The sequence below is a fragment of the Topomyia yanbarensis genome, chromosome 3 (genome assembly GCF_030247195.1).
Source record: "Topomyia yanbarensis strain Yona2022 chromosome 3, ASM3024719v1, whole genome shotgun sequence".
Lineage (NCBI taxonomy): Eukaryota > Metazoa > Arthropoda > Insecta > Diptera > Culicidae > Topomyia > Topomyia yanbarensis.
Window position 1 is genome coordinate 334,916,180 of NC_080672.1, and position 16,914 is coordinate 334,933,093.

The window sequence follows — 16,914 nt, forward strand, 5'->3', positions numbered from 1 at the left end:
TGGGTGGAGTTTCTTCATTGTATGAGTACTTGAATCCGCTTTCATTTAAAAATGTAAATGAAACTTTGAAACGTCCTAGTGGGGTATTACTTCGCACTTTGCATCCTCGTAATGGTACACTTTGGTAGTAATTGCTGGGTACTTCTTGGAGCTCGTGCTTTTCTCTCCTGTGGATTTGCCTTTTCTAGACTGGGTGGCTGTGACTAAGAACATTCCCTCTAATTCGAGCAGTTAAACGAAACGACCCAGAAATAGAATCTTTACAATGAAAACCTATTTTACATAATTTCCGTAGAATATCAATCCGTCGAATATTATATTTTGAGGTCGTGCAGTGAAACAAAATGCTGTAGCACCCATGGAAACCATCAAACGTATAACCCACCTGACGCCACCGACTAATAATTTAACCTGTTTTCGAACCCCCACGAACTATTGTAGTGATTCTCATACTATTGATTAACTCAATTGGAGCCCTTCTCATCGATATCGAATCATTTCAAACCAATTTTGAAACCATTGAACTTGTATCCTAATTATAGATCCCCAAAATTCGTTTGCCAACAAACTGCTGCGCCAGCACTCTGTTCTGGTTTCGAGTATGACACTCGAACGGGCATCACTCCCCATACTCCTACTTTCCATAATTACAGCATCGATTCAAATGGTAGCCACTTTTATGTGAACAAGCCAAATTTCGATAATTCAATGTTCATCGGTGGCATTGGCTCCCGGAGCCGGATAGCCAATTCCGGATCACCGGTTGGCATTCCACTCGCAGGTAGAAATTCGCTTTGAAGCTCTGCTAAATTAAGATATCCTCACGCATCGTTGCCATTTTCCGTATGCATGCATGTACCTACCTCACAGTCGCCGGACCGCTGCCCAAATCAAAGGTAAACTCCACGTAGCCCATGTTGAGGCAGAGCGAGATATAGTCACCGTACTCATGGTGACCACTGTACAGCAGCAACCCGTCCTCCTGCAGGGGTTTGATGATTATCTGTTTCGGGAACCGCCGCCGTCAGCCAACCCCACCGTCCCCGAAACGGCAGCACATTTGATGTGTGTTTGCGAATGAGGTGGCAAACGGTGGAACCAGTATTGATTGCGGATTCGACACGGTTACGCACAGTCGGGAGTTCATTCCGTCATTGACCAAGAATATAATATCCGGGCCACACGTGAGTATTCGATGGGGTCAGGGTTGCATCCGTCGAGGTCGGTCATTGTTGTGGGATGGTGATCCGTAACCAGATGAGGTGCCGCGGCGGGGTGAGAAAGGGGAGAAAACACAGAGTGATATTGTTAGCGTGTTTGATTTCATATATGCAAATGAATGAGTTCGGAAAAATGAGATATTTATTGACCACATGATCGAATTCTCATCTGGGGTGTTGAAACGATTGAATCTCGTGATGATTCGGAATCAGAAAGTCAGAACGAGGTGCGGTTCAATAATAGAATTTATTAGATTAGTTGATTTCCGGTTGTTTGTAGAGCGTAATCGATTCCGATTGCGGACGAATGGAATGATAAATTAATTTGATGCATTTTATTCCGGTTGATTGGCAAATTTAGGTAGCCTGTTGATTTTAAATTTTAGTCGAAGTTGAATTTATGAATATAGTAAAATCGTATTAAAATGTACTTTCCACTAAAACTGTTTATATTGTGATTGACTTTTTATTAGTACAAGAATGAAACACTCCTGTGTTAAGAGTAAATCCCGTACAACCTATCCCGTACCACTTTTATGCCGTTTATACAAAGTTTATTATAGTCAACTTATTCTTTGAACACGAAATTATTGCCATACAGTAACTTTATTATGAAATCTTATAGTTTGCTGTCGTATCCGAAGAGCTTTTTCATTTTGCACTACTCATCAAAAGTTTAGAATCGCTTTAGTGAGTATTACAACACCCATACTCAGAGCCGTAGCGTACGGTTGGCCGGATTGGCCACCGCTAAGGGCGCCAACTTTAGGGGAGGGGTGCTGAAATCATAATCTACTTTATATAATGTTAAAATGTTAAAATAAGACAAAATACATTTTTGTTCGAAAATCGAACAGAAAAAGAAAGCCAATGTAAACATCAAAGAAGCGCACAACTGACATTCCACCAAAGGTACCAAAATATTACCCTGCGGTCCTGTCAGTCACATCGAGACTTATTCATAATCAGAGCCGTAGCGTGGTCTTCTGGTTCCCTTGGCGGAGTCTCAGTTTTGCGCCTCTTTGGTGTTTACTTTGGCTTTCTTTTTCAGTTCGACCTTCAAACAATAATTTGTGTACATGGAAATGGTACACTAACTACCTTCTTATTTCATGTTTGGCTGTCGTTAATTTCATGTAAATTCCAACCACAAATATTTTACTGTATATTCATGAAATCAGTTGACGGCGCCGGAGGGAGAATTTATTCAGAAGACTGTTCATCAGGCATGTATGGAAAACAGGTCATCATCAAATTTATTAACCGGACTCACCTCGAAAAAAGTCTCTTTACAAACGTTTAGCTCAATCGGACACGATTAAGATGTTGCACAAAACGTCCAAAGTGCAAAAATTTTCACCCGTGTAAAAACACAAAACACACACTTAGAAGATTCATAGATTGAATTCGAATGCTTTATGCCTAATGACTTAGGATGTAATGAAACGTTGAGATCTACTGCCACCCCGATTTTTTTCAGAAAGCCTTCATGGAACTTTGAAAATTCTGGATTTGAGTTGATACTGGGGTTTGAAAAGGCTGCTTTTAATTTATTTTCTATGCCAAATGTCTTATAAATGCATGAAACAACGGATCTGGTATCTTCTCATAAAATTTTTTTTGACAATAGTTGCCTCCCTGGTATTTTTAGTTTTTAAACTGAAATATTAAAATAAAAATCATTCGTTTACGAGCGGTCTATCGAGAAGCAAGTGTTTTTTTCCAGTCCGTCAGTGTGAGATAAAGAATCGTATAATCCCCGTTCAAGGTTATTTTTTTTTTCGTCAAGCATATGTAGACTACATAGAATGGTTTTACAATATTTACTTATATACTATACATTATTTCTACGGTTTAGTTCAGATTTGATTTGTTTTCTAGACATGGAAAGGTCAATTATTACACAATTTTCATTATAATGACGCATCATTCTATTGATGGGGCTATTTTTAGCATAGTTTGTCCTAAAAGATTGTTCTTGGAATAAATTACGAGTTCTTAGTTGTCGGCTAGGTACATAAAATTTTATTTGCGAAAGTAATGATGCGGATTGTACACGTTGAGAAATAATGTCGTTGATAAAGTAAAGCATGGCAAATTCGCGGCGTTCTTTGAGTGTTTGTATATTAATGAGCATGCAACGTGCTTTATACGATGGAAGAGGAAATGTCGTCCAGTTTAGTTTACGAAGCGCGTACAAAATAAATTGTTTTTGGACTGATTCGATGCGTTCTTCGTACAGGACAGTGTATGGGTTCCATACTATGCTGCAATATTCCAAAATTGGCCTGACATATGTATTGTATAATGATTTTATTGTGTAAGGGTCTTCAAAATTGTAGGTGAAACGTTTAATAAAGCCCAGCATACTATTTGCTTTATTTATTATTGTATTATAATGTTCAACAAATGTGAGCTTGGAGTCTAAGATAACGCCCAAATCTCGTACAATTTTGGATTTTTCTACAAGTTGGTTGCCTAAGTGTATGTCTATGGGAACATTTGAAATTTTTCTGCTGAAGGTTATTGAGTTGCATTTCTTTACATTAAGTTGGAGTAGACTTTTTGTTATCTTGCAGATTCTCTACCTCTCGAGGTTTTGGATTTTTTTCTTCTTTTGTGCAGGTGTTAACCATTAGGCCGCATTCCTCAGCCTTTTGTTCGCGTAGTGAGGATTGAACAATAGCCAGCTATATAAGCTGGACTGGTGCGTCGTGGGAAACAAATTTACAGATAAGTAAAATCTACCTTTTTTGACACATTTACGGCTTATTCCCGTCTGCGCGGGTGTTAACCCAGTGCGTCAATGGTGTCGATGGCTCCCTCCCTGGACGGCTAAATGGAGGTCGAATCGACTCCCAAGGCTCTCCCCCGAACCAAACAATATCCAGAGCTCTCGATCGGTCCCTTTGTGGTCTTCTTTCGGCCCAAAACAAAATCGCTAAATCTATTACAGATTTCGAAAGACCTGACGGAACGATTCTCGGCTGTGACCGAAATAAAAAAGGTCCGCTCAGACAGGCTCAGGGTCGTGCTGACTAACTCAAAACAAGCAAACGATATTGCTTGCTGCGAGCACTTTACGAAGGACTATCACGTGTATATTTCAGATGTAAAAGTACAGTCTGAAGGCGTTGTCACCGATGACCCGCTAGTTTTCGACAGTACGCGACGTTAGACAAGCGAATGAAGTTTGATGAAAGCAAAGAAACGCGGTTATTGGCGCCGGTTCGTCGACGGATTAACGAGAGAAACATCGATGAGTACTCTTTGGGGAACAGCCCAACGTATGCGAAACCGGAACAGTACTAATGAGAGCGTGGAATATTCAAACCGTTGGATTTTCGATTTCGCCAAGAAGGTTTGTCCGGATTCCGCCCCGGCACAGAAGATCTACCGCGCCGCGCCTTCTCACGATAACGCGAACGAAACACCTTTTTCGATGGTGGAGTTCTCACTTGCTCTCTTGTCGTGTAACAATAAAGCTCCAGGGCCAGACAGAATCAAATTTAACTTGTTGAAGAATATGCCAGACTCTGCCAAGAGACGCTTGTTTACTTATTCAATAAGTTTCTTGAGGCTAACATTGTCCCACACGATTGGAGACAAGTGAAGGTCATCGCCATCCAAAAACCAAGAAAACCAGTCTCCGATCACAATTTGTATCGACCGATCGCAATGCTGTCCTGTATGCGGAAGTTGTTCGAGAAAACGATCCTATTCCGCCTCGACAATTGGGTCGAAACAAATGGCTTACTGTCAGATGCACAATTTGGCTTTCGCAAAGGCAAAGGGACGAACGATTGTCTTGCGTTGCTCTCAACCGAAATTCAAATGGCCTATGCTAGTAAAGAGCAGATGGCATCAGTGTTCCTAGATGTAAAGGGGGCTTTTGATTCAGTTTCTATCAACATTCTGCTAGAGAAGCTGCACCAGCATGGTCTTTCAGCAACTTTAAACAACTTTTTACTAAACTTGTTGTCGGAAAAGCACATGCATTTTTCGCATGGTGACTTATCGACATCACGATTTAGTTACATGGGTCATCCCCAGGGTTCATGTTTAAGCCCTCTGTTATACAATTTCTATGTCAACGATATTTATGAATGTCTTGACAATTCCTGCACGTTAAGGCAACTTGCAGACGATGGCGTGGTTTCTGTAACGGGACCCAAAGCTGTCGATCTACAAGGACCATTACAGAATACCTTGGAGAATTTCTCTGCTTCGGCTATTAAGCTAGGTATCGAATTCTCCACGGAGAAAACTGAGCTAGTTGTATTTTCTAGGAAGCGTGAACCAGCACAATTACAGCTTCTACTAATGGGTCAAACTATAGCTCAGGTCTTCACAGTAAAATATCTAGGGGTCTGGTTCGACTCGAAAAGTACTTGGGTATGCCACATTAGGTATCTGAAACAGAAATGCCAACAAAGGATCAACTTTCTTCGTACAATAACCGGAACATGGTGGGGTGCCCACCCAGGAGACCTAATTAGGTTGCATCAAACAACGATACTGTCGGTAATGGAATACGGATGCTTCTGCTTTCGCTCCGCCGCGAACATACATTTCATCAAACTCGAAAGAATTCAGTATCGTTGTTTGCGTCTCGCCTTAGGGTGCATGCAGTCGACCCATACGATGAGTCTCAAAGTGCTGTCGGGCGTTCTCTTGTTAAAAAATCGATTTTGGGAACTCTCATATCGATTGCTCATTCGATGCGATATCTTGAACCCGGTGGTGATTGAAAATTTCGAAAGGCTTGTTGAGCTCAATTCTCAGACCCGGTTCATGTCCCTGTACTTTGACTACATGGCGCAGAATATTAATCCTTCTTCTTACAATCCAAACCGTGTCCATTTCATAAATACTTCTGAATCTACTGTTTTCTTCGACACATCCATAAAAGACGAGATCTGTGGAATTCCGAACCATACACGCCCTCAAGTGGTTCCAAACATTTTTTATAATAAATTCCGAGAAGTAGACTGTGCAAAGATGTTTTATACTGACGGATCAAACCTCGAAGGGTCCACTGGCTTCGATATTTTCAATCAAAAGTTCACCGCCTCCTACAAACTCAGTGACCCCGCTTCAGTTTACGCCGCAAAACTAGCTGCGATTCAGTATACCCTTGGATTCATTGACACATTATCCGCAGATCATTACCTCATCGTCTCGGATAGTCTGAGTTCTATTGACGCTATTCGCTCGATGACACATGGAAAGCATTCTTCGTATTTTTGGGGAAAATACGGGAGCTACTGAGTTCTTTATCAGACAAATCTTTCCAGATTACCTTGGTGTGGGTCCCTTCTCATTGCTCCATTCCGGGTAATGAGAAGGCGGATTCCTTAGCTAAGGTGGGTGCCCTTGAAGGTGACGTTTTTGAAAGACCAATTTGCGAATTTTTCAGTATTACTCATCAGAGAACCCTCGAAAGTTGGCAAACCTCGTGGAGCAATGGGGTGCTAGGAAGGTGGCTACATTCGATAGATGGATGTGGGTCGTGACTTCAATCGTGTGATTTCGCGACTCATGGGAAACCATTACACGCTGGATGCACATCTCCGATGTATTGAGCTCGTGGAGAGTGGTATCTGCACTTGTGGCGACGGCTATCATGACATCGAACACATTGTCTGGGCGTGCACCGAGTACAGTTCCGCCAGGTCTCGGCTTATGGACACCCTCCGGACCCGAGGAAGACCACCAAACGTCCCGGTTCGAGATGTGTTGGCAAGCCGCTATGTCCTCTATATGTCCCTTATATACACCTTCGTAAAAATCATCAATATCCAACTTTACCTGCCCCTTTTCCTTATCATTCTAAGAAGCCCTCTCTTCCACCTGTACCATACACCCACGATGGTTTAATGCGACTCCAAGGCGACACAAAACATCCCTGTCGAATGAGCCAACAAACACGGGACCTACAGCACGAACATCACACGCACAACTCAAAATGTAACTGATCAACATCTGAGCCGTACTACGAAATCGACTGGAGAAACCCCTGCCATCTTGAGGAGGACCACCCAGCGTCCCAGTACATGATTCTTCCTGATGAAGGCCACCCTGATTCTGTAATCCATCCGTTGATCTCCCGAAGCCTGAAACTGAAATAATGTTCTCCCCCTGCCATCTTTGTCCACCCAACTTCCCCTGACTATTATACACAGAAGTAACACCCCTTCCCCTCCCCCCAAATACCTTCACGAAGCATTTAGCTCTTCCTGTCTTTTCTAGTTTTAACTATTATATTATATGATCTCGTTGAAAATGCCCAACTCTACTACCACATAAAATAACTCTAATTAATATCCCCGAATCATTACAAAATTTAATCACGCCCTCTAGTTATTTCTACCTTTAAGATAGTCGTAAAAAATTTACCCCTTAGTTAAACATTATTTGCTCCAATAATCTCATTGCTAAAAATGTCAAACCATATTGCCATAAAAACTAAATGACCCCCCTAATCTTACGAAAATTATATTACCCCCTTGTTTTAAATGTATAGCTATAAATTAGCCTTAGTTTAATTTCAAAAATCAATATGTAATCCCCTAGTTCTAAGTAATTTAAAATGTAAAACAAAACAAAATTGGCACCTTTAAGCTAACGCAAACCTGCCTTATCAAATAAACGAATTGAATAAAAAAAAAATAAAAAATTAAAATAAAAAATTGTTTTTTTTAATTGACACCAAATTTCTTGTTTTATTAGAGAATTATTTTATGAGAAAAGTTCAAATTTCAACTCGGTTTCGCTTAATTTTCGATTCACTAGCACAAGATTGGGTCTTCACCAAGATTTAAAGCAAACTGATCCAACATGCTTCGCTGAACAGTCTGTTTCTATCCAACAAAGACAACGCTACTCAGTCTACTTTCTGCTTCGACTCGAGCCAGCGTAAAGCAAAAGACAAAAGCAGTGATATTTGTCTTGTGTTCATTTTATAAAGAACGTTTATTCTTCCTCGATGATTTTAGGTATCTTTGTTTTTTGGCGGTTTCGTAGAACGCATTAATTGAATGAAATTTTCATATTTACCCCAAAATAGACATCACTGCAAACTAATGCGTTCACGAAAGTTAGTGCATGACACTTTGAAGAATAAACGAAAGTAACCAAAATTTAGATACATATCGCCCGTTTAAATATATAGATAAATAGACTCATAATCCTATATGTCACGGTGCTAAGTCCGTTAGTTTGTGGATATATCTTATTAAGAACCTATACCTAATAATCATGTAATGACATACCGGTGTGAAAAAATACTACGCATACCCGATGGCACATTACGGAAACTATGCTCTGAAAGCACTAAGGAAAACTCGTCTGCAGAAATCAAATCTAACACTTCGTTAACATTTTCTTTAGTTCAATCACAATTTGTAACCAAATTTGAGGCTGCTGGTGACTACAATAGCTTCATCCAGTACCTCAAAATCAACACCAAGGACCATCAACGAGGAAGCAATTGCGAAACTCGACCGATTCATACTCGAACCAAGGAACTACATCTGATGAAGATCATCAAGGCAGCATTAATGATGACGTGGATTTAGTCTACAACGCCGCGAAAAGAGGCCACCAGTTGCCATAGCAAGTCACATGTAAGATATTCTGACAGACAGTTACTTGTATTCGCTTACTTATTTGTATTTTTTTCTTGTAAATATATAAAAGTCCCACGGTTCCGTTAAACTAACACATTAAGCCTACGCAAATAAACGAATTATATAAAAAATAGTTTGATTTAGAAGGTTCGTATAATGTTCTAAATCGATATTCAAATAACAAGTCATCTAGAGTAGGGCCCGTCAGTAATTTAAGCCCAGGGGCCCAGCGCGGCTCTCGACCGCTCTGGTTGCTTCTATATTGATTATCTCCCATATTATTCAGTTAAATGATTATATTCTTGAGGCCATCAAGAAGAACTACGGAAACTGTCTAATACGAGGGAGATCTTTTTCATATACTGTGACGTGTTACCGAAATAATTTTTAATTTTTTTCATTACTTTGCATTATTTTTCAATATTTGGATACAATTGTGTTGCAAATAACATCTAATAGGCTTGAAAAGTTCTTGAACTAGAGCTGTTCACTTAAATGTAGAAAGCATCCAGCTCACCCACGGAAGAAGTAAAAAAAATCATTCTATTTTATTTTTACTGGCGACAGTACGTTCACGAAGAACAAACACTATTACATGCCCGCTCACAAAGTTGAGATAGATGGTGTAGTTATCGATTTGAACTTGGCATTCGTGGACCTACTGAAGGATGGGGTTGGCTGTTTCAATAACCCCTTGCTCCAGTGAGCAAAGATGCTGAGTGATAATCGCACCGGGCGAGACTGCTTTGCGTCAAAGATCATCTGCATGATCGGTTATTTGCGCCGCGCGTCATGCATGCGACAAATATCGCGCCCACTCGAATAAATGTTGGGAGCACCCTCTCCGATTTCAATCAAGCTTTTTGTACATGAGAGCTTTGTCACAAAAAGACACTTTGCATACTTTGTTTTTCCAAAAATGATCTAGACTATCTTTGGAAAAGGGTCAAACTTTTTTGTACCATTTTTTTCAAATGGCTATAGTCTAAAAATGACAAATCCTATAAAAAAATGTTGTAAGAGTGATTTTCACAAAATTAGTCAAATTTTTTAATAAAAGTATTGAAAAAATTCTTCATCGACTTCTACACTGAAAAAAATCGATTTTAAAAATTTAAAGGTAATTATGTTCCCTACCTACAGTCAAAAATTCAAGTTGGGTAATTTTAAGGAAAAAAAAACCTGTTTTAATCCACCTAGCGGTGCAATTGTGCCTTTCTCATTTCTCTAAACTATGGCACGGAGGCTGTTTATGTTCAACATAACTGTGGAAATGTCCATTACATTCATAGTACACTTTGCACTTATACACAATGGCTTGCCAGACATGAACTTGATGAGCTACGTGTCGACGGTGAAACACTTGAAACGAAAAAATTAAAGGGTTGTGTACAGGACACGACCACGGTGACATTAAAAATATAGCTTTTTTATCTATCACACATATCGACACAGGTTCTTGTTCACTCGCCTGTTTTCATATGTTACAATTTGCTATATACCCTCCCCATCAAAACATAATTTATTGAAGGTCTTTTAACGGTAATCTATTAATTAATCAAGTATCTCACTAGGTGATTGGCATTATTTGGCTGATCCATCTAGTAAAAATAGGCTGGTCTGTCCAGAAAATATATTCAAAAGAAAAGTTCCATATTGAGAGCTGTGATGAGGAAACCCACGCCCGCCAACGGAAATATACAGATTCTCCATAAAATATGAAATTTCATTTTCCATTTAAATTTTCAATAATGTACTAATGAACTTAAGTAAACAATCTTAAGTGTAAGTATTTCTTGATCGATTAGTGGTGGAAAAATGAAATTATTTGATAAATTACATGGTTATGCAACGTTCGCACTACCAGTTAAAACGGGTTATTATGCTATCTTGGTGACGTTTTTCTTGTTGCTAATTATTAAAACGTGTTATAACTCTGTAGTGTAAACATTGTATTATTAAACCAATTCTGCAGCGTTTTATGTTATATAGGTGTTTTATGTGGTAATAGGACTGACATAATTATATCTTCAGTACAGCGGTTTGTTTCATAATTTAAAACAGATTTATTTTAAAATTTAAATTAGTATACCCAACCGTATTTGTTGTATACCTTAAAACGCAATTAGAACTGTGTTTTAAATACATAGGGTAGGACAGATATTCTGACTGGTTAAACTGGGAAAACAATTTTAAGTCCAGTAACGCTTAAGACATGGCTTGAATTTGAATCGAAAAAGAACACCCGCTTCAACTGCTGCTGGGACGGTAAGCTCTGTTTTAAAATTTTCCGTTGTGTGCAGTCCGAAACAAAAGTGTTTGAAATTAGAAAACAAAAAGTTCTGCTGGGAATGTGATTGTTTCCGATGCAATTACACTTAGATTTTTCACGCAGGGGATACAGGCCGTGTAAATGAAAACCGCGTAAATTTAAAAAAACGCGTTAATGAAAACCGCGTAAATTTCAAAATCCGCGTAAAAAAACCTGAGTGTACTCTCCTATATAAAACACTACGCTGCTGAACAGTGCAATAACTACAGAAGCACGTTGTCAGATGCCTTACTGATAAAAAAACATATAACCGAAATATGAAACATGTAAACCAATTGGCTCTTTACCCTACGCAGCTACAAAGCGCCGTAAACATGGATTAACAAGTTACAACGCACACGCATGCATAAAAATAAATATGTATATTTTTTTCAAACGCAACACTCTTAAGCAGCACACACCGTATTGAATTAAATCCAAACCACCCCGCCCACCCACTTTGCAAATCATTCTGTGACACCATGGGCCCTATTCTCACCGTCACCTCACCTCACCTCACTTGAGTCACCGTCACCTCACTTACCAGTCACCTCACCCACGAGGAGGTATTCCGAGACTCACTTTAGGTGAGGTGACTGTTGGGTGACCGTCGTCACCCAGGTGACTCTCAGAATCGCAATTTTTTAAGTCACCTCACGGAAATTGTAAAGTGACTGCTAGGATCACTCAATCACTGCCCCGGATATTTCAAAAGTGCATTGTCAATTTTCGCATTCCACTATTCAATACCTTTCAAATGACACCCATTGATTGGTATTGCATTGGTGATTGATTGGTAGGCATTTTGAAATCCAAGATGGCGGCTTCCGGTTACCATAAAACACTTAAAACCACCATCAATATGGGTGTCATTTGAAAGGTATTGAATAGTGGAATGCGAAAATTGACGATTGGCGCCATTTTGAAATCCAAGATGGCGGCTTCCGAGAACCATAAAACACTTAAAACCACCATCAATATGGGTGTCATTTGAAAGGAATTGAATAGTGGAATGCGAAAATTGACGATTGGCGCCATTTTGAAATCCAAGATGGCGGCTTCCGAGAACCATAAAACACTTAAAACCGCCATCAATATGGGTGTCATTTGAAAGGTATTGAATAGTGGAATGCGAAAATTGACGATTGGCGCCATTTTGAAATCCAAGATGGCGGCTTCCGGGAACCATAAAACACTTAAAACCACCATCAATATGGGTGTCATTTAAAAGGTATTGATTAGTAGAATGCGAAAATTGACGATTGGCGCCATTTTGAAATGCAAGATGGCGGCTTCCGGGAACCATAAAACACTTAAAACCGCCATCAATATGGGTGTCATTTGAAAGGTATTGAATAGTGGAATGCGAAAATTGACGATTGGCGCCATTTTGAAATCCAAGATGGCGGCTTCCGGGAAAAATAAAACACTTAAAACCACCATCAATATGGGTGTCATTTGAAAGGTATTGGTTAGTAGAATGCGAAAATTGACGATTGGCGCCATTTTGAAATCTAAGATGGCGGCTTCCGGGAACCATAAAACACTTAAAACTGCCATCAATATTGGTGTCATTTGAAAGGTATTGAATAGTGGATTGTGAAAATTGACGATTGGCGCCATTTTGAAATCCAAGATGGCGGCTTCCGGGAACCATAAAACACTTAAAACCGCCATCAATATGGGTGTCATTTGAAAGGTATTGAATAGTGGAATGCGAAAATTGACGATTGGCGCCATTTTGAAATCCAAGATGGCGGCTTCCGGGAAAAATAAAACACTTAAAACCACCATCAATATGGGTGTCATTTGAAAGGTATTGGTTAGTAGAATGCGAAAATTGACGATTGGCGCCATTTTGAAATCTAAGATGGCGGCTTCCGGGAACCATAAAACACTTAAAACTGCCATCAATATTGGTGTCATTTGAAAGGTATTGAATAGTGGATTGTGAAAATTGACGATTGGCGCCATTTTGAAATCCAAGATGGCGGCTTCCGGGAACCATAAAACACTTAAAACCACCATCAATATGGGTGTCATTTGAAAGGTATTGATTAGTAGAATGCGAAAATTGACGATTGGCGCCATTTTGAAATGCAAGATGGCGGCTTCCGGGAAACATAAAACACTTAAAACCGCCATCAATATGGATGTCATTTGAAAGGTATTGAATAGTGGAATGCGAAAATTGACGATTGGCGCCATTTTGAAATCCAAGATGGCGGCTTCCGAGAACCATAAAACACTTAAAACCACCATCAATATGGGTGTCATTTGAAAGGTATTGAATAGTGGAATGCGAAAATTGACGATTGGCGTCATTTTGAAATCCAAGATGGCGGCTTCCGGGAACCATAAAACACTTAAAACCACCATCAATATGGGTGTCATTTGAAAGGTATTGATTAGTGGAATGCGAAAATTGACGATTGGCGCCATTTTGAAATCCAAGATGGCGGCTTCCGGGAACCATAAAACACTTAAAACCACCATCAATATGGGTGTCATTTGAAAGGTATTGATTAGTAGAATGCGAAAATTGACGATTGGCGCCATTTTGAAATCCAAGATGGCGGCTTCCGGGAACCATAAAACACTTAAAACCATTATCAATATGGGTGTCATTTGAAAGGTATTGAATAGTGGAATGCAAAAATTGACGCTTGGCACCATTTTGAAATCCAAAATGGCGGCTTCCGGTTACCATAAAACATGGTGTTTTATGGCAAGTGACTAAGTCAAATACGTATTTCAGGTAAATAGTGTGGAGGAGGAAGAAGAAAACATGTCATTCACAATAGAAATACGTTAAATTTCATGCTCTAGTTAAATGGTTTCAATCCTTGGGGCAGATCACTCTAGGAATGTATAACAAATTTGCATCAAATTAGAAAAAATGCATTTAATTTCAATTTTTTCATCAACTTTGCACTCGCTCGCACAAAAGTTTGTGGGCTAGTTTTTGTAGGGTTTTGACGGCTTATACGCAATGCAAAATACATTGCATGCAACGCAAAATACATTTTGAATTTCATTTTGAAATGCATTTAATTTCGCTGATTTTCAAAATGCATCACAAGTGATCTGCCTGATCCCTAACGATCAAGGTAGGCCTTGATTTTCATGATCTATTCATTTTTCATTTAACACTTGTCAGAACAGGAACGTTATACCAAACAGTTTTGGTTCGGTGGACAAGCTAACTGGCTGATCGACGGTTGCAGGACTTGAAGGGACCCGCCCTTACACGATTTGCTGCTCATCAAGTCACATCGATCTCAAGGGTGAGTTTCCAAAATTTGTTTGTCTAGGTTATGCTCCCGCGGCTGCTTTACATGTCGAAGTATTATCCATCAAAATGCACAAATTTTCAAAAGGGCTTCGAACGACATTTTTAACCGTCTATGTGACACACATTTAATTGTACATTATCCGGTAATTATTTACTTTAGGTACTTTTTCCCCTGTAAGTGGAAAACATATTTTTCTTTCGTGAATATGCTACATTTGTATTCTAAAGTCATAAAAAGAGGGTGGAAGGACAATACTTCTAAAGTTTATTCATGAACTTCATAAATAAGTTGTACCGACTAACCTAACTTGCAGTGATATTGTGCTGCAGAAAGTGAGGTTTTGGAGGAAGTTGATGTAACGCCGCATAGCCGAGTCCAAGCATCCGAAGAGGCACAAAGCTGCTGAGGATCCGCACGACGAGGTGGCCGCGTACTTGTCATCGTAAACGCAAGCAAACCTGTGATCCACTCGTTTGCCCGGTATACTCAAATATAGGGGCTATCCTTAGTTTAAGCTAGCTTCGCCCAAAAGCTTGTTTTAGGTAGCACAATAACCCTACGAGTAAGGTTAGTAGGTACCACTAATTTTTAAGCCCTTTGATAAATTTGATGAAACTACAACACTAAACTAGCATACAAGAAAAACATGTTTTCCGTGTACAAAGAAAGAAGTACATAAAGTAAACAAATACCCATTATAATCGTATTGTATTAACCGGATGTCGCAATATTTGATTCAAAATGATTTGAATCGTAATCTTTCTTCATTATTGCAGACATTTAATGGAGATTACGATTATTTCGTTTAAAATCAGAGTAACCATCTAGGAATCCAAAATGTCTCCAATCATCATAATCGACGGTATTCCCAAACTTCTATACTACAATTGCAAACAAATGGTGTTCCACGTGAGTTGATCTTGTGATTTGACCGTGAAACGCCAGAAGAGATCAATAAAAAATTAACTTTTTTTAATTTAAAAAAGCAGAAAATTTGTTATCTAGTCAATACCAGGTAGAGTGAAGCGCCTATTTTCACCATACTAAGGAGGGAGCCTCACTGATTCATTAATTACTCGGCCTACAAACAATGGAATGCGTACAAATTGGCATCAACAGCTTTGCTTCGTTGTTAAGTACCAAGATAATAACATACATTACCATTTGACCCAATGCTTTAAACAAAGATGGCAGACACTGCTCTAACCAACGGCTTCAAATGGGTAGCGTGATAATAGAAACAGCCATAATGGGCTCATCACCCTATTAGGCATTCGATGAGTAGTTATTTGACAATGTACTGGTGAATCCTGTCGCGTAGAGCGCAAGCAGAAGAACTCCTCCGAATAGCGTCTTTTGCTGATCAACCTCGTTTGATGTTGAACCGAATCAACGATTTTGTCGGATGTCAAACGAACCCGAGAAACATCATGAGTACACAAAAAATTAAATAATCAGAAACGTCTCATGGTCCGCCTAATCATTGCTGAATAATTTCTATTTTGCTAGTTTCAAGAAGGTCAAGATCTTTCAAACGTTCCAGCTCAATCTGCCCGTACAACTTTTACGTCTTATTGAAGACAGACAGTTTTGTATTAATCATCTGCGTAGCAGTATTTACAAAAGGAAAGTGCTCCAGAATCAACAAAACGATTGAAAAAAAATTCCATCGAAGCTTGGTTTAGCGATTGCGAAGAAGAGAAGGCTAGTGATTTAGCTATTCGAAGAAGAAGGATTCGCGATGCATCCAATCCATTGGATTTGCCAGATGAAACGTAAGTACTCCAACTTCACACAATCATTGTATATGTCTAACATATAAAATATATAACTTCTCATTCACAGCTTTGTACAGTACTTCCGTGTGTCCAAAGACCTATTTTTGTAAACATAAACATCCGTACGAGCATCCTGATTCTTTGGCGCACGATGAAGAGAGAAAAGGCTGAGCTTCTCCTCTAATTGGAACACTTAGGGACACTTTTTATCTCGAAACTATAAACAAATATTTGTGACCGAACCGAAACAAAACTTATGGCAACAGGAAAACCCACTACAATTTGTAATGGTTTTCTTCCTAACGAAAAATGACAACCGCCCTCTTATATATGCCGTTTTCGATGGCTGTGAACCGGTGTAGTGTTTTGTACTTTCAATCAGAAGTGCCAATGGAACATACCCAGTTTTCTTCACTTCTGCTAGAAAGTTCAAAACCAGTGCACTCCACTACATCGGTTCACATCAATCGAAAAACCCAATAGAAAAAATGAGCCCACCCGAACCGTCTTGGTTAGCATGTATGTATGTCCATTCATATTACAGCTATTGATCACAGTCTATAGAGAACAGTTGCGCAAAGAGTGAAGTCAAAAAAAGTCTACCTATCGAGCACAATTGCAATCCATCTCTGATACCTCTGCAGCAAAGTTGGATTCTAATTTTGCTCGATAGGTAGA

The 16,914-nt window shown here is 39.4% G+C and overlaps 1 protein-coding gene across 4 annotated transcripts in view; it reads right to left on the reverse strand.

Moving 5' to 3' along the window:
* LOC131691972 (pikachurin) overlaps positions 1-16,914 on the reverse strand; it is a 788,885-nt gene that overhangs the window by 96,211 nt on the left and 675,760 nt on the right. For all 4 annotated transcript variants that reach the window (XM_058978784.1, XM_058978785.1, XM_058978782.1 and 1 more), the window contains one exon: positions 864-1,003. In XM_058978784.1, coding sequence (XP_058834767.1) covers positions 864-1,003 — 140 coding nt within the window. The remainder of the gene's footprint in view (positions 1-863; positions 1,004-16,914) is intronic.